Below are 23,408 nucleotides of genomic sequence, written 5' to 3'. Positions count from 1 at the left end.
CTCTCGATTCGTAAGCTCCAACTTTAATTGCGAGCATCCGTAAAGGCCTAGTGTCGAAAGACCGCGCGCGCACTTTAGTACCGCACTGCCGCCAGTCAGCCGTCTACCGATCGGCTTGGACCCCGGCAAGGCCGTCGTGTCGCGTCGCGCGCGCGTGTCCATCAGTCAGCGTTCGCGCACGAATGTGACGGTACGGTTGGGTCGGTCGTCGTGGCGGGTTTTTACTCGGCGCCGCGCTCACGAGTCCGAGCTCGAGAGCCTGAGCTGACGTTTCCGCGCGAAGCGAGAGGAAGGAGATCAAACGGCTCCGCTCCTTTCCTTCTTTTTCTCTCCCTTTCTCTCTCTCTCTCTCTCTCTTTATCTCTCCTTTTTCTCTTTGTCTCTCTTTGTTCTCTTGTCTTTTTTCCTTCTTTCTCGTCAGTCTACGAGGACACGGGTAACTCGAAAGCATACAGCCAGGCATACATCCGCGACGACAGGGGCTGTGACCTGCTTCCGCGCTCTATCCTCGCTGACAGTCCGACTGGCGGACGAACCGAAGGTGAGAACGACGATGATGCTTGTCGACGAAACACGGTGATGACAGAACAATACGCGGTGATGATCTTTCAACGATCGGGCAAGCCGTTACGCATCGCCGCGTTCCGTTACGACGCAACAGTCTACGAGAACGGATATTTGACAGATCGGTATGGAGCGCGGTGTCCGCGTCAGCTGTTCGCGCTCGATACGAAAATCGCGACGTTTATTTAACTATCCCGGGAGGATTCGCATACTCTCGATCATAGCATCAGTGGATTATATGTATAGACGGTTACGTGGAACGACACGTAATAATTAACATACCGGAATCGCTATTGTGATACGTGTGCGCCTGTCGGAGGGTTAAGCGATTACTACGTAAGCCGATTACAAAGTGTTGTTAAACAACAGGAAAGATTGCCGCAATAGATTATCTTCAATTGCGCTGAATCTCGAGATACGTGGTTTCTATCTGATAAAGTACAAGTATGTATGTGTGTGTATAATGTGTGTGTGTGCTGAAACAACATTTTTAATTTCTTTTATTCGCCCAACGCAATCTCAGAGAACGCTGGAATGATAATTGCGCGCGTCGAGACTTCACGCTCACTTAGATTCCGCGAAAGACTCGCGCACACTCGACAAATTAAACAGCCCTTACGAAATTAAAAAAGCGTACGTAGGACCGCATTCTCTGCCTCTTCTCTCTCTCTCTCTCTCTCTCTCTCTCTTTACGAAGAAGGATAGAACGCAGGGCAGTAAAACGCGAGAGACGTTTGACCTCGTCACGTACAATCGAGAATAGGAAGGAGCCCGAGTACATATGTATACGAATCCGGATAATCTCGCCTTTTGTTTACGGCAATTCGTTCCCGGAGCGAGGCTCCTCTTCGTTACGAAGGAAGGTCGAGAAGTCGATGCTCATCATCGACTGGCCGAGCGCGACGCGATGCGCGGCGACCTTGATCGCGCACATCGCTCGGTCTGCCACCGGTATAGGAGAGGCATACGCACGTCCCGCTCGCGTCGACGTCGATAATTCGCGACGTGCATACATACATTTTCTCCCGCGTGTCTGTCATACACGACGCATTCGGCATTCTCGCTTCCTGTCGACGGAAAGTCCTCGCGACGAGCGCGAGCAATCCGAGAGGGAGAAATAATCTTTTTCCCATTATGGTCGTTACAAATTTTTATGCGCCTGCCGATTTCATTGTTATATGCGATAGCATTTTCGGGGAAGGGAAGAGCGGGGAGAGATAGAGATAGCAAACGACGGAATCTCGCTCTCGGTTTATAGAACTGGGGCTTTTTTTTTTTTTTTGCATCACCCCATTGCGAATTGCTCTATTGTTTGTTCGAATTTGGAAGTAGTCATGAAAAATCGACCTGCTCTCGCATCTCATCTGTCAAATGCGATCTGGCTTTCATATCTACAATAGAATTAAAAATAATATTCGTAACATTACGGTGGGAGATAAGCACACGTGTGCGTTAAATATAAAATAAGAAAAAGATTTCTTATCTATCGCTTCTCCGACTGCAATATTTCTAAGTATTCACTAGTATTCGTAAAAAAAAATGTCAAATTAGTAAATGTTACACGTGATTAATATTTAACGTAGATGTGACAAAACTCAATTATTTGTTTAGATTGATTTGTGTTTTTACATCGATGAAGGATAAAGAATAAAAAGCGAATGGAAAGGAATGTAATTTTTTTTCGGTTTGCACGTGTGATAATCTTAATCGAATTGCAATTAATCCTCTCTTTTTTGGCATAGTTATTGTATTTTGTAACATATATTTTTTTTAACGTAAAGTAATCCCCGTGTATCAAAACGTATAACGTAATTAATCAATTTTTCAGGTTGAACGTTCGAATTATAATTTATTGCTCCGAGTGTTTAAATAACGATTTCTTCAATCCGAAATCATTCCCGCCCGTGAGAATTATTCGGATGTGCGCTTTAAGCCGCTTTAAACCGCTTTAAATCACGCACGATCGATGGCCGTTTTGCTGCGAACTATCGATGGGTCGCGTTACGCGTCATATCTATCGTAGATAGAGGTCGCGTATTGATAATGTAGGTCATGCATTTTCGGCCTTGCACATTTGACATCCGAAAGTCGATTGGTTCGCTCGTGGACCGATTCAGCCATTATTGTTCCAGTATGGAGAGCCAATGTTCCCGAACAGTTTGAAGAATTTTTTTAAAATGATTGTCAGTTTGATTGACAGTACGTTTAATCTTACAATTTGCAAGAAAAGCAATTATATGTACTATATGACGTAAGGTTCAACTCCTTGGAATTCTGACAAACATATTGACGTTAAATATAGCGGCGTGAATTTTCTTCTCACGTATCATGTATGCACAATTTTCTTAAATTAAATGCAACTTTCTTAAATTAAAAAATCTTACAAGTGAAAGCTTATCATCATTTTCGACGATCGAAGTTTGATATGGAAATATGTCCGACAATAATTGTAAATCATTTTCGGGCAATACGAACGTCTAAAAGGCATCGTAAAATCTTGTAACGTCTTTTCGACACTTGCATCATGTGAAATAAGGATAATCGTGAAACGATAATTCTCATACTATTATTTTTTTTTATGCAAATATATTACACGCCCACGATATTTTTTTATTATTGTGTACTCTACTAAAATTCGATATCCGACATCCGGCGGCTCTTCTAATAGCGATCGTCCAATTTAGGTCATTCGTTCGTTCGTACAATTGCTGAACGCCGCTGGTCGACCTTCGAGTATTTTTGATAATACGCTCGAGGTACTGTACATTTCTTTGAGCATTTGGAAATAATAGGACAGTCGCCTCTCATTATATCGCCTTCATTGCTCGTGTTTCTATGCAACGAATACTTGTGCAAATTATCAACTAAACTTTGTCGATAGCGATAATTATACATCAATGAAGGACAGATACACCTACGCGATACAAGTTTACAAAGCATAAATTAGAATATACTTTACAACGCATCAATATTAATCATCCTTCTAACTTAACGCGATGAAGTTGTTATAAATAGAAAAGTTTTCACAACACAGCTTACATATTACATTATTATACATAATTGTAGGTATGTTTATTAATTTATTAATTGCACGTGCGTTGTTTAATTTTCATTATAATCCAGCCATTGTATTCTCATTATATCGAGAAACTCGGCTAAAACTATTGCCAAAAGAGAGTCTATTAAGTATCTTTGATATCTAATAATTCAACTGTTCCTTAATTAGCATGACTTCCGTTGTGACACTTCTCGTAGGCGTTGCACGGGCGTAGGTAGATACTCTAGCTCTAGACGATGCAAGACAGGTTCCACAACGATTCGATCGCTTTCCATATCCCCATTATCACCATCTTTGCAGTATCGAACCCTGAAATGCATATAAAGAGATTAATTTCAAAATAACGACTTCAAGTAAGCAACGAAATTATAAACTGACGATTGAGAAATAAGAGAATCGGTTCTCTTTCGAATCGACTATAATCAATGCTGGAATGCCTGATTAGAATTTTCATACAATAATAGTTTTCCTTATTGCAATCATATCGAGTGATATCGGAGGTGAAAAATTATATAAACTTCTTCCTCGTTCTATACGTCGAATTAAGTTAATATTTTTGCATACATTTTTCGCGATTATAATATGGCTAACAATGAAGAATCGCAAGTATTTAAAAAAATTTTTTTTTCCATAATTTTAGTTCATTCCAAGAAATGTAATTCGTCGTACACAATTGGTATTGATTTGTAAACGATTTCAACGTAATCATCGACAATCGCGCCTCAGAAATTCGTTGGATGACGCAATATACTAAATACATCATTGTACAAGTATGTTATATATTGAACCTTACGTCATATAGTACATGTCGCTTTCTGTCGTTGTTCGTCTGCTTCGATAGAGCACCGTACCAAGAATATCTCTCTGAAATGTCAGCGAGGATGAAATTCCGGATTTCCAGTGAACGTAAATTCTCACCTAAGCGAGACTCGAAGTAATCAGAATCTCGGGATTCCAAGCGGACGGAATATGAACAACCGAAGTAAAAACAATTTGAGTTTGCACGATGACTTCGGAATTCGTATCTAAGGTAAAAGATCGATAGTGGGTTAATATTTCATTATCATCGATTCGATCGTATCGTTCTCTTGCATATCCCCGCGGCGATACTTAAGGCAGAGAATGTTGATGTGAATATTTACTTTGCGTCATTTACTGAGTCATCGTTAATACGGTGGACTTATGATCCACGTGTTCAAAGTCGTAGGTAATTATATGGACATATAAACGTCATATCGCAGTCTCACTGCGTATCGCGTTAAAAATACACTAATGAGCAAATTAAAAACACATGACAGTGACACGTGAAAGCAATAATTTGCCAGACATTTGTTCTTTATAAATATATTCATAACTTCTGAATTATAAACGATTGAAAGTTCAAGAGTATTTGTCATTAAAATCACGACCGTCAGTTTTGTAACATTTGATACATTCGCGAGGAAAATGCACTTTTTTTTTTTCAGAAATACACACCGAAAAATTAATAAGAGAGATAAGGAAAACGCGCGCAGTTGTTTAGAAGCGGCAAATTACAGCGGAGATTTCTTAATATCTTGAAGCTTTATCGATGGGGTATCATCATCGTGAACAATGAAACGTATACCGGCAACTTTTATCAATGTGTAAACCAAGAAAAATCAGATAAACGTGTTATCTCGAACCGGATCTGCCGTTCCTTCGAAAGATAACCGGAAAGCAGACGAGATATTAATGAACTCGAAATAATTGATGAATTTCGACGAATACATCTACTGTTCGATGGATTTATTTCTCTCGATTAAGACTCTCTTGATCCCTCATTACGGACTTATCGAATTATAACATCATACATTATAACATCGCGAAAAATTATATAAATTTTTTGTACTATACATTTATTTCTTTTTTTACGAACCTTCACTCTTTCGCGATCGATAAAATATATTTCTTACATATGTCGATATATATATATATATATATATATATATATATATATATATATATTCTTTCTTTTCGGCGTGTGTAATTCGTGTATTAATAGATATAGCTATAAATCATGATTAATTGCGATAAGATGTATTTTCGCTGAAAATGTTTCTAGGACACGTATAGATTGAATTATACGTTCGTTAAAACTGATTTATTTTGGAGTAAAAATTCGCCCGATTTCTCGCATCCGATGTCATAAAACATTGTAATATAATTGCAATGAAAGATCTTGGTCATTTTAATTATTTAATATTTTCCGTAAACAATCGCGTACAGCGTGCACGTTTTACGATCATTCGCGGTTTAAACAATAACGAAGGCACTACCTGCACGCCTTTGTGAAAACAGCCATGTCGATTACGTCGATTCATATCAGATTTTTTTTTTCTACCGAACTTTTCACCTCGCTGGCAACTACGCGCGCACAAAGGATTTGTTCGGAAGCCCCTCGTGTCACACAGAATATGTAACGGATATTGAACGGAACGGGGCTTCGCCGGTGCATTCGTCCGAGATGTCAATTGTCCGGCAAGATCGAAGGACGTGTGCCGTTATTCTATTAAGCCATCTCGCGTTGGCGATGACTCTTATACGGCAGCGATTTTATCGCAAGCTCGTCGCAGGTGCGATTGATTATGTACGATGTGTAGTTTGGATCTATTTTTAAAGTTGAATTTATCGAACGGCTTTGACCCTTCATCCTCAGCAGTGTTATCGGCCGGCTGTAAAGTTATTAGACGTAGGGTCGTTAAACGCATACTTTCCGTTGATGTTCGCCTTCATAACTTCGCTTATCTTGCTGTCACCTAGGGCAATAAAGAGATATTTTTAATCGAATAAGGATGGGATAATACTCTGATGCAGTTTGTTTCGAAAGTCTATCTTATACTATAGTTTCCGTTGATTGATAATTATAACATTAGCTTACATTAATGCTAGATAATAATATGAAAATAGTATAACACCAGCTTGAGACCACCAGCAATGGCATGAAAGCGAGCGTTTGTCTCGCGCGAACGCGGGGGTATCGATTGATTGGTCAACCATGTATATATACGCGAGGCTGTTTATAGTTAAATAAGAGAGCTACCGGTGTATAGTCGCTATTACGTAAATAGTAGGCAAACTATCCTGCAAAGTTAAACCGTTCATTCTCAATGTGGTTATACACGTGGCTAATTCATACTCGCATGTTTATCCTTTCGCTGCCAAAGTCAATCAATCTCTACAACGTTATCTAGCGTCGAGCAAAGTGTTAATTTCTGTCATTATCTCCTTATCGTTAAGGATAAAAATCGAAATGTCAATATATCAATCGCGTATCATGCTATCACTATATTTCCATGTACGCGTCTACATGGAACAGCAAATGGATATCTTTCCGCTAAATATAGATATTTTTTCCGAAAGGATTTTTTGATTAAAGATATTTTTTTCATTATCTGTAGAGAACTTTCATATCAACTTTTTCTCTCACATTCGAGAATCGACGTTTAAAGTAAATCCGAAGTGACTCGGTTTCTTGAAATCATTTTCATTTCGTAAAGGGCAAACGTCCCCCGTGATATCTATATTACTTTATCACATTTTGAGACGATATAAATAAGAGCGAAAAGTTCTCTTTTTTTTTATATTGCGCATCTCTTTTTACTTGCCGTGAGCAAGTGTGAATTATTCTGATAATGGAAGTCGACGTTCCTGTCTCTTAATGGGTTTGCCAGAACGTAAGATCCGCCCTGAGGCCAGACGGCGCCAGTCTTCCGGCTCCTCGCCAGGATTACTGGCAGTATATCCAGCTATCTTGTCACGTGTGTGCATGCTTCCAAATATGTAATTCGATCACAAGAATAACAAAAGGCGATACACAAAGCGTAAGGAAAGAGAACGATAAATAAAGAATTTAAGTAAATAGAATATAATCGAGTTGCATCTCGTAGATTACAAATATACTACCTATATTGCTATTATTAATATATACGTGCCCTTTCCTTGTCCTCGCATTTTATATTTTTAACAGATAACTAGATAAAACGAGATATTCTAAAAAAAAAAAAAAAAAAACAATGACGTTAATCTCTCGCACGATTTTTTTTTCAATTAACGTGAAAGAGAACGATGTATATAAACATAATTGCCTGATAAAAGTCCTGTTAAACGACACTTAATCGCTGGCAATCGCGATTGCAACCGATTACGCGAAAGTAAGCTTGTTTTCGAATCACTCGTGTTGAGAATTGTGTCCTTGGTCGAGTATAGCTCTCTCTCCTTGATTGTGTTGCGCGGCCCACATTTTTATCGACGGAACGAATTTATTTTTAGGAATACCCGACAAAATACTCGGAGACACGGTGCTTTCCGTTACCAACGAACGCGATCCTGTCAGTTATAGTACTTATATGTAAATCGCTGCTCTTATTACAGAATATTTTGACTGTCGATCGATGCAATCTTTGCAGTTGATACATCAATGGACTAGCTTGAATGAATGAATTTTGACTCAGAGAGTAGCAGCTCGAGATTCTCGTTGTGAAAAAACCGTTTTTAGAAGTAAAAAAATTTTAAATAATATATTTATATATATATATATTAAATATATATTAAATATATTATTATATTAAATATATTAAATATATTATTTATATATAGTATATATTTAATTCTTTTTTTTAATCATTTGAAACGCATTTTATTATCCGCAAAACGTAGCCCCTAAATTTCGCAACCGGTTGTTGCATCGAGTCAGCTGGACGGACAAATGTCGCATGTCCCCTTTCCAGGTCAACAACCGCGCTGCATATGACGCACGTCAAGCAGAGAAATGGCAGAGAATGGCAGGTTAGGTTAGGATTGAAACAGCTGATACGAAAACAAAGGCTCCGCGCCCCCACTTTTCCATTAAGAGGACAGATAAAAGTCCGTGATCGATAAAGCGTATGACACGATTTTCAGCTGAATGAGGCTGATGGAACCCTTGGGTATCGCCCAGGACATCGTGGAGCCGGCTGCGTTAAAACGATGGGCCGACTATCCCATCCAGCATCGATTCACGGATTATTCCGAATCGATCAGAGAGACGGCACATCACGCTATAAGCCCCTTTCCTTGTCAACCGTCGCTTAACAACAAACTCGCACTATGGTAAGAATCTTTTAACCGAGACACTCGAACTCTCTGTCAAAGATTTACATCTCTGAGTACATCTCTATTTGTGTCAAATCATTTTATTAGTACTCGATTCAAACGGAGCTTTTATAATTGCATTGTAATATGTATGATAATATCAATATGAATTGTTTCAGGACTGGAGATATCTCAATACTACAAGTAGACGCGATAGTGAATCCTACCAACGAAACGATGGACGATAATAGTCCTATGTGCCAAAGAATATTTAGCCGAGCTGGTTCTGCGCTTAAAATAGAAATATATAATGAAGTAAAAGGTACTATAATAGTTGCATACTATTTATATACATGCAATGATCGAATCTATTTTAATTCTCTGCTTGTTGAAATGTTGCAGAATGCAGAACTGGCGAAGTGAGAGTGACACAGGGTCATGGATTACCTGCTCGTTTTATTATTCATACTGTTGGACCAGTTTATAATGTCAAGTATCAAACAGCTGCGCAAAACACATTACATTGTTGCTATAGGTAATTTATATATATTCACAATATTCATTTATTTACAAGTATTACCTTATTTTCACTAATGTTATTGATATACAAGTTCTGATAAGAAAAAATGTTAAATAATGAAATCTCACAATCTTGTATGTTTGTTTTTATATCATAGAAACGTCTTACAAAAGGCAAAAGAACTGGGATTGCGTACCATTGCTTTACCAGTAATAAATTCAGTGCGAAGAAATTATCCACCAGATGCAGGAGCGCATATAGCTCTTAGTAAGTATAAATAAATGTGTCAAAATGTGATTTATATAAGTCATAATAAGCAATCAATAATTGATTTCTTTTTATAGGAACCGTACGCAGATTCATGGAACAATATAGCGATTCGTTAACATGTATTATATTTGTACTGGAGCCTTGCGACCTTGGAATATACGAAATTCTTCTGCCACTTTATTTTCCTCGAAATCTGGCAGAACAGGATAACGCTTGCTGGCAATTGCCGAATGATATTGGTGGAACGGACGGGGAACCTCTACTCCCAGATAGACAAATCAGAATTATTGACAATCCTCAGCACACTTTGCACGGTGATAAAGGATTCTGTTTAATTTTTTGCACTACATATGATTTAGCAATTTTTTTTTGAAAAACATATTACGTTTACAGGCGATGAAACGGTGGAGCTTTCAGCACAATTGGAGACTTCTGTAAATATTGGTGAACACGCCTTTGCACAAATGCAAGGTGATTTAGATCGCCAGAGACTTCTGGGAGAGAGACCTCCTGCCGACCCACTAGCAGATATTATGCTCAAGCAAATGCAACAAAAAGAAAGGTATGAATTTATGATATTGTCCTAATTATTTTTTCCTAAGATTATTCAAATGATTCATATTATACTCTTATACAGAAACGGGATTAATTTTGCAATTACAACTAAATACTAAAATATGAATGATCTGGTGCATTTAAGCCAAAAGATAATAATCTAGTTTTATAATCAAAACAATTAAAATAATTAAACTAATATAATAAATTGATATTAAGACAACTAGGAGCGCTTTTACATTAGACAGTGTTTTCAACTTATTAAACAAATTTGTTACAAAAACAATTTGCGGTTTATTCAGTATTAAACGAGTAAATGATTAGATATTTAGAATTATGTGCTCACCATTACATTAATGCTTTATGTTGCTCACAGCTTTCGCAGCAGAGTCCATTGAACATCCTTTTTTCAGATTACATTTCACTTGTGTTTCACATATATAAATGTAGATTCTGAGATTGCTTATATATTCTGTCCCCAAAGGGTCTAAAAAAAGAAAAAAAAATATTGGATTATTTTCTGGTCTGATATCCATAAAAATTAAAAGATGAAAAATGTTGAGTGCAATACAAAAATTTATATGATTTTTCGATTATGATATATAATTCAATATGACTGCAGTAAAGAATTAGAAGCTCTAAATGTTTTTCTTCTATTACATTTTATCTCTTTTCTACACATTTTAAAATCTTTTTTTTTTACATTTTAAAATCTTATATGTATTTAAAAAAGAATGATTTGCTCAACTAGCAATTTGAAAATTAGTAGATTGCTAGAAAGTGTTTAAAAGAAAATTACACAACTACAAAAATTTTTTTTTTATTAAATGCAAAAATCTTGACAAATTTCAATTCAATAATAATATATTTCTTTACCTATGCAATACGGCGATCATTAATAAATATATTCATGCAGAATAACTACCTTTTCCACGGATACATTTTAACAAAGTTGCCATGTATGACCATTAACAGATTTCTTCTATATCAACAAGTATCAAAATGAAAATTACATTTTATTTATGAGTATATAAAATGAATGGAGATCTTAACAACAAAATTATTTTTCGAGTTTAATTTAAAATTTTACAAATATTCATAGATATTGAAAATTATTTAGTACATCGAAGTTATGCAGAGACTTTTGCTCTCACACATATACAAGTTAGAAAATGTATCAACTACAAGTCAACACGTATACATTTATTTTTCTCGATTTAGTAATTGTCAGCAATTTTAATCCATTGACATATTCCAATTGTAATTAATGTTTGTCATATTCATCATTATTTAACTAATAAGAGTAAGACTAATAAGATGTGAATTATTTTTCAAATATGTAAAGTTAAATAAAAAATACATAAAAAGTTTTTCTCATAGTTAATATCAATGTGCAATAACGGACAAATAATTATATTAATTATTTGTATTGATATTACATAATGTATATTCGACAACGATATCATATCTATGAATCATCGTTTATAGACTTTCATATGACGTACGTAATATCCTTTTCTAATTAATATCAGGATCGAAATATCTCTTGCGTCACGGAAATAAATCATTCGCGCAAGTCTGACATTTTCCGACGCATTAAATGTTTATTTCTAGATCAAGATTGTCACCGGCTATCATTTTATATCGTGACGAGTTTGCTTTATCACACGCGCAATGAGAGTCCCACGCGCGGCTAGAATCGTATATACGAGCAATAGCAAATCTTCTTTTCGCAGCAGAACCTTAACAATTAACTAGTTGCTTTAATAAAATAGCAACCGATATCCTTCGCAAATTTGTTCGAATGCATCGGGAAATGGCGTTATTTCATTATCTCGATGAAATGCCTTGTAACTGTTTAATCGAAGTCAGGGTCACACGAAATTGCAATCTCAAGCAAGAACATGATGTTTCAGACATTATTGCGCGATCGTAATCACATGCAGTATTAGTGTCTCTGTAGTTTGTTATTTAATTTTTCCTTGGAAAGAATGATTTAGGAAGCATTGCTACATCGTATTGCGCATTTTATTTTATCTCTCTCTCTTCTTTTTTTAATGGCTATCAATTCGATTAATATGTATCAAGATCATTAAAGTAATTTTTACATAAAATTCTACGAAACTCAATGCGTATCGTAATGACGCGTCATTTGCGTGTCGTTCTATTTATGTGCGCGGATCTTCTAAAATTTCGAAAAATACGCCAATTGTTTCTATAAATATATAAGGCACATATTTGAATCTAAAATAATCCTCGGACACACCGGATGTTTTTACTACGCAGGAATTTCAGCGAAATACTATTTCATTTGGATATAATGTAGCGTCAATGCTTTAGAATTGTCGAAATCTTAATTTACACCCACAAAGAAATTATATTCTTTATTTTTTTTTTATTAAACAAAAATAAACTAATTTTTATTCAATTTTTATATCAAAATAATTAACGCGAAAGTACGTCTTTTGCTCGGTCTCTTATGCAAGCGTGTGTGAAAAGAAAAATTCTTTTGAAAAGACGCGCATGCAAATAATTTAAGATATGATTGTGATACGATGATTATATACGGGCATTTAAGTTTAGTAGACTGTCTAATCTCGACTGTCAAATATGATCTGACAACGATCCCGAATTATTGATTCCGCGTATCGAAGTGGAAAAATGTTATTCCAGACTTTGAATCGACCTTCATAATTGTTTGGCCGAAAATATATGATATGGATCATTAAAAGAAAGCTCTTGGAGAAAAACCTTCATATATCGAAACAGCTGTACTAATTCGAACAAAATATTTACTTCAAAATTACGCCGAATCGATCCAGTAGAAGTACGCTTGAAAAGTGCTATAAACTAGTCGATAGGAGTGGAAATTGATCGGTTTATACGATAAATACATAATACGTATGGAGCGTATATTTTTTTAATTTCAGTCTTTACTTTATTTTAAAATGATAATTTTATTTACACGCATAAAAATATGCGACGCTCCTGCGCATTTCTTTTTTTTTTTTTTTTCGTCTTAAAACGCCTCCGCATCTATATTATGCAAATGTACTCGACGATTAATGCAAAGAAATCGAGATGCGCGTGTTTCCTATCCTGTTCTCTTCTAATCGACCTGTTACGGTCACAAAAAGCGTCACGGAAAATGATACACGTTGACAGCTGTTGCTCAAGGCTATCGAGCAGTATTAGCCGTAATTAAAGAATACACCGCGATTTTCCGAATTAATAATGGGTTCTAACGCGGATCCCTACTCCGCGTCTTGTACGCGCATCGAGCACGCAGTTCGGCGAGCCGGGCAGGCGCCGTACGAGCCTCGGGCAGGACTCGGCGCGGTGCGGGAGACCCGGCCGTCGTAGCCGTCGTCGTCGTAGTCGTGGCCGTCGTGGACGTCGCAAGTCGTGAGGTGTCTCGAAGCAAGACGCTCCGGTTCGGTCAGTTCGTCGTTAGTCGTCGTACCGTTCCTCGACATCGTCGCGACACACGGCATCTCCTTCGCCGCGGCTTTTTCGGCTCCTCGATTCGAAACGACTGTACGTCTCCTAAAGTGCTTTTTCTTTTAACGGATGTCGCGATTAAAGACGTCTGTGTGAAGCTATTAGTGCATCTGATCGGCGCATTCTTTCGTCTTCTTTTATCGAAGCAAGAGCGGAGAGAGCGCACGCGAACGAAGGGAACATCACATCAGAATGGTCATGATTGATATGGTGGATGTCATCGAGGACGAGGACCGGTGTGTAATTTAAAGTAGTCTTTGAATACTGATCTTGCACGATCAGGCGCGTTTCTCGGACGAAATCTCTGTCTTCATTATTGATCTTTACTTTTATTGACGTTCCTCCAGAGAGTACATTCCACATAGATCGATTGTCAAGAAATATATTTATGTTGGTGATGTGATGTCGATCGGAAAATTCTCATACACGATGTAGTATCATTGCTTTTCCGATTTTATTCCACATTCAACATTTCACATCTCGGAGGATGCTCAAAAATAATCGACGGATCGATATATTATTTATCGATACAATTTTATTAGCACGATATAGAGCCCCTTGGGAGGAAGCTGTCAAAGATAGGATAAAAACATAATTTTACATACAACCAAAACAAGTATATTTTTTTCAACAGAATTTACTACTATACTACTTATAGATACGCTAATGTGAGATTCGTGACGCTACACAATATACTTATTTGCGATAAACCGCATCCGTAAAATGTACGTGAGAGCTGTATTTTTATGCACGTATCGCCATTTATGTTAGGCAAAACAACACGTTCTTTCCTTTTGCAATTAAAGCTACGTGACATTCGATGGTATCATGAAATTCGAGCAATATTTCAACGCATCCATCACGTCGTATCTTTCTCATCTAACTTCTATATAATGTGAATTTTAGTGACATTTTCTTTAATACTTAATGCCATGTATAAAAACGAATCTGTATCGAATAGTTCGATGAATCGTCGTGCTATTTTATCACAGAAACTGGAACTCCGGGGATACAATTAGCGGAAAATTTCCAAGAAAATTGCTCAATACGATTTATCGCAAATACGTGACCGTGAAACCGTGAAATAGACCGCTGAAATAAAACCAAGCGCTATATTAATATGTGATGACTCGTATACCAAACGCTTTGGCATTACAAGGTGGACGAAATTTACCTTGGTTTTAGGTACGAAAGGCTCCTCAGGAGGGCGAAGACGGAGGACTTGACCGAGGTCTCGGGAATTGGTTGTCTCTACCAGAGCGGCGTGGACCGACAAGGTCGACCGGTCGTGGTTTTCGTCGGCAAATGGTTCCCCGCCTCGAAAATCAATCTAGATAAGGTAAAGGCTTTTATTAAAAATCAATGCCGATTAAAAAGATCATATATATATATATATATATATATATATATATATATATATATATCTGCAAGAAATACATTGCTTGCGCAACATGACGATGGACAAATCAAATATCATAGTCGATCATAAATAAAACGGAATTTAATAATTAATTGTTGATTGTTTTGGGAATATCATTTGAATTGACATTTTTAAAACATGATCGCAATTATATGCGTATGTCGTAAAACTTACTATAAGATACATGTATAGTTCTCAAGAGTAATTACAGGTTGTTGCGTTGCGTTGTATCTACATCTTACTTTTCTATAGCCATTCTTGTGTATGTTCTTTACAATTTAATCGATTAATTTAAAACATTTCTTATACAGTGGTAAAATGTTCTACGAAATATTCTTCCGGTGAAATTATCTTTGATTTAAATGATCCTGCAAATTTAAACAATGTTATCGTAACATTGTAACTACGATATATTTTTGAATTTCAATTAAATTACTTTTTGAATTTTAATTAAAACTCGCTTTATATTTTCGATAAATAATATGTTTTCCATATTAAGTCTAATGTCCAAATATATACAAAAAATATATTAACGAATTATATTAATTTGATCAAAAAGTTGTGTGCCTCAAAACATCGAGACACTATTTGTTTTACTTAATAGAAGATTTTATATATTATTTTCATGAAACTGTCATCGCGTAGTGATTAGAAAATAAATTCTCCCGTGTGTCAATTCGATATCGGACGTGATTTTGAAAGTTATCTTAAGAAAAATGTTTCAAGTATCCCTTTGACCAATGTCCGCTTTGAAATCATGTGCCACATTCCTCTATACTTTTTTTCCTTCGAATATCTCGAACATATACGTGGTGCATGAAAAGACCGAGACTCCTCGCGCGCATGTCGCTCGATATCTCGCATTGTCTCGAAAGAATAGTCCTCGATCATACGGCGCCCATCTTCGCCCTGCTTTCGTGCCATTTCCTTTCTCCGTCGAACTCATTCTTATCGCTCCGCTCGTAGCCGGCACACAGCCGAGGTAATCGGGGTTATACATATAGCGGCGGATGGCGAATCGATATTTATACGTCCAGAAATAGATCGACCGCGGAACGAGTCCCCCCATAGGGAGGGCGTGCGGATTGCAGCGTCGTCGCGACGACGTGCACCCCCATCCTCAATGAGACTTCATCACCCATTGTCTTTTAACCCATTTGCAGCGGCGAGAGCACGCGAGCAGTCGGCTGCATGCGATAATCACATTATCCGCGCATGTAATAATCAACGTGATTAGCGGAGAAGAAAAAAATTGATTGTCAAAAATGTCTCTTTTCTCGCGTTTTGTTTTTCATTAAAAGGGAGAGTTGTTTTTTTTTTTTGTTTTCTTTGATATTAATATTAATATTGATTTTCGTTTAAAAAAATAAATAAAAAATAAATTGAAACTATAGCTTATTTCCTTTTTTCTCATAATATTTTTCTTAATTTCTTCCTTAGTCCACGTTTTCCGATATCATTCTCCTCTTCATCGATAGTAACGGAGATATTTGCATCATTCAAAATAAATTGAATATTTCATAGCGAATTTGATAATGAATTTTTTTATTTTTAAAAAGTGAAGTTTGAACAATCGCATTCCAATTAATAAACCGCGTATTTCTTTATAACTCGTAGATTTTAAACAGCTTTTGATTGCGCGAGAAAACGATCTACATTTCTGATGCAAAAGTTTATGTAACTTCATGTAAATCAGTTCTATGTACATTATGATATCATAACTATCTTGACAACTTGTTTCTTCGACCAATGTATTCACATTTTCATCGTGACTTACGTGTCTCTCATATCTTTTTCATAAGAGAGAAAGGTTTTTATTAATTCTTTCTTTGACTTTAATTTTACCGATCATGACTAATTACTGGCAATTTTGGAATGTCTTGATATATTTCGAGATAGGAATATCAACGAAATATAGCATTCGGGGAGATTCGTTGGTTTAGCTAAAAATATACACTGTCATGTGCAGCAGCTGTTGACACATCATATAACAGCGCGTTCTAAGACCGAAAAATCGTGAAATATTACTCGTTACTGATACTGAATCTCTTGAATCTGTCAATTTGAAGTACCGAAAGCAACCTTCAACCTCTTTCTCTTCTTCCACGTTTTTATTTCGTATTCGTTGATCTGTTTTCGAGATGAACCATCTACGCCCGGTCGGGAAGCTAATTACACAGCGATCTGAGATAATGTATCTTAAAATGTCGTGATACAGATAGTGACACGTTTTGCATTTACGCACGATGTAATTTTCATTTAAAGTGACTTCATTGTTGCGTATCAGCGATCATTCGTCTTCCACTAATTAATATTGAATAATGTAAGTTCCAAGAGTTCGGAAAATTTTCAATTGTCTTTTGCGAAATAATAATAATAATGAGTATAGTGCTATATGCATTGCATAATAGCATTATTTTATCAATCATAATGGGACACGCCTAGTTGAATCGCGTGAGGATACATTTGCAAAATTATTCCGCTGTAGCGCCTTCAACCAAATCATTTTTATCGTAGAATTCGATTAGTCTCGGTAAAGATGAAGAAGAATTCGTGAAATATATATATAATATTTTAGAGACACAGCCGCGTACGCACGTAAGAATTTTATAAACATTTATTATGAATTTGAATTGAAGTAGAGAATGTTTTGAAACATCGTGACACTTTTCCACTTAATAAAGACAATTATCTCCAAATCAAGATTTCTATAAAATTATATAACCAATAAGTATTTTTACACAATTGAGCTAACACGAAACTGCCTTATCTTGGAGCCTAAATTTCTACTTTGCGTGCTATCGCGAGCTTGCCTCGCTCCGCACGAGTTCATCGATCGCTCGAAATATTGTATTCATCCTCGAATCGACTCTCTCAACGTAAAAGTGAACGAATGAGATTACGATGAAATCGCGACGTAAGCTCTTTCGATAGAATTCGCAGGAGAATTTATTTATGCATTCAACGACATAGAATAGACTCGCGAAACACATTCCGTACCCTCTGCTCACATCTCATCGATCTCGAAAACATTTGCGTAGCGTTTATTTTAGGATGTTTACCCCTTGTTTACTTTCATATCATATTTTTTATTATGCAGTATGGATTTTACCATACTTTACCCTAGCAGGATTTAAAGGATTATTATATTTATGTTGCGCCACGATTTCTACCTTAGTAAATAAAAACGACGATAAAGCGCGAATAAAACAATCAAGGAAATACTGTTTCACTTTCGCATTTCTCGTGCGATTTCAGGCCATGCTATACCTGATACAACTGTTGGATCCTATCGTGAAAGGTGACTACGTTATCGCATATTTCCACACCCTTACAGCCAGTAGCAATTACCCCAGTTTCCACTGGCTGCGCGAAGTCTACAATGTGCTTCCCTACAAGTAAGTTGTACGCCTGATATCGAACGCATTGAATTTATTGATCGCATTTTAATGTGGTCGTATCACGTAGCGCGCCTTTATGCGATATATATAACGGGTTAAACAAAAATATTTCCGTGACATAGAAAATTTGATGATCGAATTTTATCACATAAATACATACAGATATATAAAATTCGGCTATATTTTTGTTTAACTTTTGTTAAATATATCGGCATAAAGGTGCGGTACATGATTCGAGCACGTTAAAAGGCGATCAATAAATTCAATATATATTTTCTTTATATATCTTTTAATATTATGTATAGAGTAATAATTTAATTAAAATAATTTAATTTTACGAAAATATATTTCTCGAATAAAATGCTAATTTTCTTACGTTCCGTTGTTTCTCATTTTGATAGAAAATATTTTTATTCAACATATATAAATTACTTTCACCTTCTTTTCAATATAAAACCTAATTTTTTGTAATATTTAATTAATTAAAAATCGAAATATCACACATTATACACACCCTAGCCCTAGTTGCTATTAATAAAATTACATGGAGTTATCTCTCATAACTTGATATCGCTTTGTTTGCAGAAACTTGATAGCGATCTTGAAATAAAGTTTCTTTTACAGATATAAGAAGAATCTAAAACATTTCTACATTGTTCATCCTACCTTCTGGACAAAGGTTAGTAACAGTATCTATTGAAATATCTAATGATTTAAAGAAGAATATTACGCTCAACAAATGTTATTAAGACGCAAAAACACGTTGAATGTTATTACTGCATTTCCCACGTTTATACTCCATGACGAATTATCTTTGTAACGATCGTATCGAATTTCCTCCTAATTATTCATAGTTCGTTAGTAAATATGCTTGCGCAGTGATTTTGTAATCTGTTAATCTAATCGCATTATTAAAAAAAAAACTAAACGCGATAACTAAAATTTAATAATAATAGTAAATATTATATATTTTTATACCTAATTATTGTTTCTCTTGCGGTTTTATACGGAGACTATTTTTTTTAATTATCTCTAAACAAATGGACTCGATCGTTTATAGATGATGACGTGGTGGTTCACAACCTTCATGGCACCAGCCATTAAACAGAAGGTTCACAATCTGCCCGGCGTGGAATATCTTTATGAAGTTATGCCGCCTGATCAACTTGAGATTCCAGCATACATCACGGAATACGATATGACGGTAAATAGCAAAATATATTTTTGAAAGAAATTCTGCAAAGATGTCTTTTGTTTGAACATTTTCCTTTTCTTTACAGATAAATGGCCTGAGGTATTATCAACCGGAACAAGTCTCATCATCGCCATCAACGTCCACGTAACTCGCAGAAAATCGTGATGAAAGCAGCGAAGCGTCAAGATCGAGGCCGGATCGAATATTCCGCGCGTTCTTACGGTTGACTGTTCATATTATTACAGTGACATCGGTGCGACATTTAAGCGTGAGAGCCATACGTATGAGATTCGTGATTGCCGGTATATCTCGCCGACTCTCGGCAATGATAAGGCGAAGAGCACGACGTTGTCTGGATACGGTAATCCGCGTTTTCGAAAAGATAATCCGTCTCCGCAATAGTACCCCAAAGTCGATTTGTCCAAGTGCCTCGTGATGGATCGCTTATTACCAGGAGAAAGGACAAAAAGGACGATCGGCCCCCGCGCGAATATTGATACGAATATTAATATAAAATCAAGAAACCACTGCCCGCCTGCTTTTGACGTTGATCGGTTCTTTTTACTCGTATATGCATGCTGGTTTTACGTCCCCAAGTAAGTACGGAGATATAAAACTTGGTACTGGACAATCCGCGTTAAGATAGATAATCTCGAGAAAACTGGACCGACCATGTGTACGTTACTGGAGGTGTACTGCTAAACAGCGTATCCACCTCATTCAGTAATAGAGCTAACAAATTACTATTCGCTTAGAGCGAACATCGGCTGCCAAAACATCAATAATCAGTATTTTCATCATCGTCGTCATCGTCGTCATCGTCGCTCGCAAACGAAATCCGAAAGATGATTTATTAATCTTGCCCTTGTATATATTGCGTAATTCGTGGCAGATTCTTAGCTTAGTACTGCCTGCGAAAACAGTAGAATGGATAAAGAATGGTATTTGACGACGCATTAGAGTTAAACGTTGGCTTAATACAGACCGTCGATCGCTTTCTGTTATTTTCTTATATCAATCGTTAAAGAGTGCGATTTGATTATTGTATATTGTCAATATTTTATTAAGTCATATCGTTGATAAAGAGATCGTGCTGCGCTGCCGCCGTCGCCGCCGTCGTATAGCCACGGTATTTTCGATATACTAATAATAAATCATCTCTCTCTCTGCTACGAACAAAGAGCGGCTGGATGTTTTACTGTGATGTCATGTCTTCGACGCTCAGCAGATTTGATTTATTTTCAAACTCGGTCTTCTGTCTTACGGAGACGTCAACGCGAAATACGAAACAGCGCTCGCGGAATGTTAATGTTGAGCGTCGAAGTCGTACGTACGGGACAGTCCTAGATTAGAAAAAGCAATAAATTTAAGAGCTTGCTCGCGATGTATTTTGGGAGGCAAAAAAAAATCGTTATCCCAGTTGTTAAGCATTTTTAGAAGTTAAAAGATATAAATTAAAGAAGTTAAAGAAAAAAAGACCTGTTAATCGCGTCGATTAACCCATTTCTCACGTTCGCCAAATATCATGAGTACGCCCTCTTCCCCCTCGCGATAAAATATAGCGCCCTTCTCCCCGTCTCCTTTTTTTTTGATCTTTCGTCGATTAATTTTTAAGGCGATAAAACGAAAAACGATTCCGCGGACATGCTGAGAAGATGCAATGGGTTAATTGATCATGCTACCTCCGCCGAAAATACGATCGTCCGTGTGATCGAATGTATAAGCGTTTATACGGATCGAGATTTAAACCGTTATGAAATTTAAAAAAAAAAGTGCTATTCATAATCGTTGACTGCATTCAGAAAGCACAACCAAATAGTACGATCTATATATAGAAATAGTTGAGTTTTGTGAATATTGTTCGCAAAGACGAAGTAGTATTTTCTCATGTTATCGTATCTACATGTCTATGTTTTGCAAAGATTTCAATACGATTCGCATTGCGAATAATCGGAAAAAGATTAACCTCGAATTATTCGGAGGGGCCAATGGTATCACGGAATGACACGATAGAAAAGCTATTTTCTGTTTTTAATGACCTCACTGTCCGTCCCTGACAATCGAGTTTAACAAGTAACAACAAGATGCAACATCATTCGGAGATCGTTGTTATCTATATATATATATATATATATATATATATATATATATATATATATATATATATATTTTATATTAGTGTCGTTATCGTACTACAGTCGTTATTTTATCGTTTAAAATTTTATTAAAAAAGAAATCTATTCGAACAAATCTTGAAATTAAAAAATGTTAAAAATTAATTTTAAATATGAATAATTATTTGTTGTTATTCGGATGATATATTGTTATCTTTGAGACAAGTTTGTATACGTGACAATGGGTTTTAATTGACGGATATGATTAAAATATTTAACATACGTTATGTATCGATTATATTAATTCAATATATTGTATACATTAAACAACTGACAGTTGAATCTATATTTAAATCGACAAGTACTTATTCAAAGATTAAAGAGATTCTTATATAATTTTTTAAAGGTCCTACTCTAGTAATCAAGTGATATTTTTATCTGCTACGTGCAAAACAATACATTGTCTTGAACGAATTTAAAAATTCGTTTAAGATAAACATTTAAAAGCTCATTACGAATTCGCACATCATTATATTTTGCTTCGTCACTCTTTGCTTTATTGTTAAACTCGATTTTTAAACGTTGACTCTGCCTGCATTACATCAAGCAGAAGACTTACAAACTTTTATTTTAATATCTTTCTGAGACGTTTATAAAAATATAAAAATGTTAGAAAAGATACAAATGAGAATATACAATACATAATTAGAAAACATGTTGTCTCTTACTAATTCAGAATCGTGTAATTCTGCTGAAGTATATAACATTCACATTGTGTCAATTTTGAATATTTCAATTTCGGACAAGTAAACTAGATTAGGACCTTAACTTTTAGTTAATCAGCTAATAGTATCGCATTTGAAATACACGCGAATGTATGTGTGCGAAATGTGTGTACGAGTTCGTTTTTCGCACCACGAGTCAAAATGTTTTTTTCCACAAGAGATAATTGGTTTCCTACATTATTTTCGAATATTTTTGCTTCTAACATAATTCAATGTGTTTGACAGTAAAAAAATAGGATGTTTAAATCTTATTGTTCTTATCTTTTTACGCTAGTTATTACTTTTTACACACGAAACTATATCTATTTTTAAACTTTTTTTTACAAACTAAATTAATTCTATTAAATTTTAATTTATTGCAACAGTTTCACTCAAACTTCAGGATTTAGTACTAATATAAATTTATTTTAAATTCTTACCTTATGATTTAAATCACATTACCATGTATATAATTGCGGTCAATGATAAAAAACAACTATGTGATCGTGTGTGTGAAGATGATGCTTTGTTATCGTGCGCGTGTTATTATGATTAAAAAGAATGTGAGAGAAGATTGTTCAAAATACTAATCATACATTATTGACTTTGTTTCAGACTTAGAAAAAGTGATGAAACAAAAAAAAAAGAATCAATCTTGGAATTATTAATTATGCTAAGCTTAGTTATTTTTTTAGTGATTAGTGATATCTCATGCAGTTATGTTTGAATTATAAATGAGATGTAATTTCATTAACTTTACCACGCGGTTCTCTTTATAGTTTGTACTTAAGAATAGATTATCGAAATGTGACAAATCCTGTGCGGTTTATTGTTTATTGTTTTCTCTCGATGTCGATGCACTTCTTTGTTGTATCCTTTTTTATAGAATATAATAAACGTATTTTATTTCGATAAAATTTATATGATATTACGCATTTTACTTTGCGTGTTGAGA

General features: G+C 35.7%; 1 protein-coding gene and 1 long non-coding RNA gene across 4 annotated transcripts; one reads left to right on the top strand and one right to left on the bottom strand.

Annotated features, from left to right (window-relative positions):
• Positions 1-23,374, top strand: LOC126858131 (protein GDAP2 homolog). Of its 3 annotated transcripts, none has more exons than XM_050608193.1 (12): positions 1-541; positions 8,543-8,731; positions 8,893-9,035; positions 9,116-9,248; positions 9,391-9,500; positions 9,578-9,817; positions 9,897-10,065; positions 14,745-14,898; positions 18,238-18,377; positions 19,005-19,059; positions 19,441-19,584; positions 19,661-23,374. In XM_050608193.1, exons 2-12 carry the CDS (start codon positions 8,547-8,549, stop codon positions 19,721-19,723), a joined length of 1,536 nt encoding a protein of 511 aa, XP_050464150.1. In that variant the 5' UTR covers positions 1-541; positions 8,543-8,546; the 3' UTR covers positions 19,724-23,374. The 3 variants fall into 3 exon arrangements, with proteins under 3 accessions (XP_050464150.1, XP_050464151.1, XP_050464152.1); XM_050608194.1 differs by lacking the exon at positions 1-541 and adding an exon at positions 582-1,008; XM_050608195.1 differs by lacking the exon at positions 1-541 and adding an exon at positions 8,369-8,428.
• Positions 5,738-14,875, bottom strand: LOC126858136 (uncharacterized). The gene is made up of 3 exons (XR_007688616.1): positions 14,734-14,875; positions 10,405-10,545; positions 5,738-6,399 (listed from the first exon to the last, which is right to left on the bottom strand). It is a non-coding gene; the product is annotated as an uncharacterized LOC126858136 (long non-coding RNA).
• Positions 23,375-23,408: the final 34 nt, after the last annotated feature.

The sequence above is a fragment of the Cataglyphis hispanica genome, chromosome 24 (assembly GCF_021464435.1).
Source record: "Cataglyphis hispanica isolate Lineage 1 chromosome 24, ULB_Chis1_1.0, whole genome shotgun sequence".
Taxonomy (NCBI): Eukaryota; Metazoa; Arthropoda; class Insecta; order Hymenoptera; family Formicidae; genus Cataglyphis; species Cataglyphis hispanica.
This window is presented reverse-complemented; position numbering and strand designations above follow the sequence as displayed.

Coding starts and splice junctions, on each gene's coding strand:
- LOC126858131 (XM_050608193.1), top strand. CDS start 8,547: ATGAGGCTGATGGAACCCTTGGGTATCGCCCAGGACATCGTGGAGCCG. Junction 9,249..9,390: donor ACATTACATTGTTGCTATAG/GTAATTTATATA, acceptor TTTATATCATAG/AAACGTCTTACAAAAGGCAA. Junction 19,060..19,440: donor ATCCTACCTTCTGGACAAAG/GTTAGTAACAGT, acceptor GATCGTTTATAG/ATGATGACGTGGTGGTTCAC.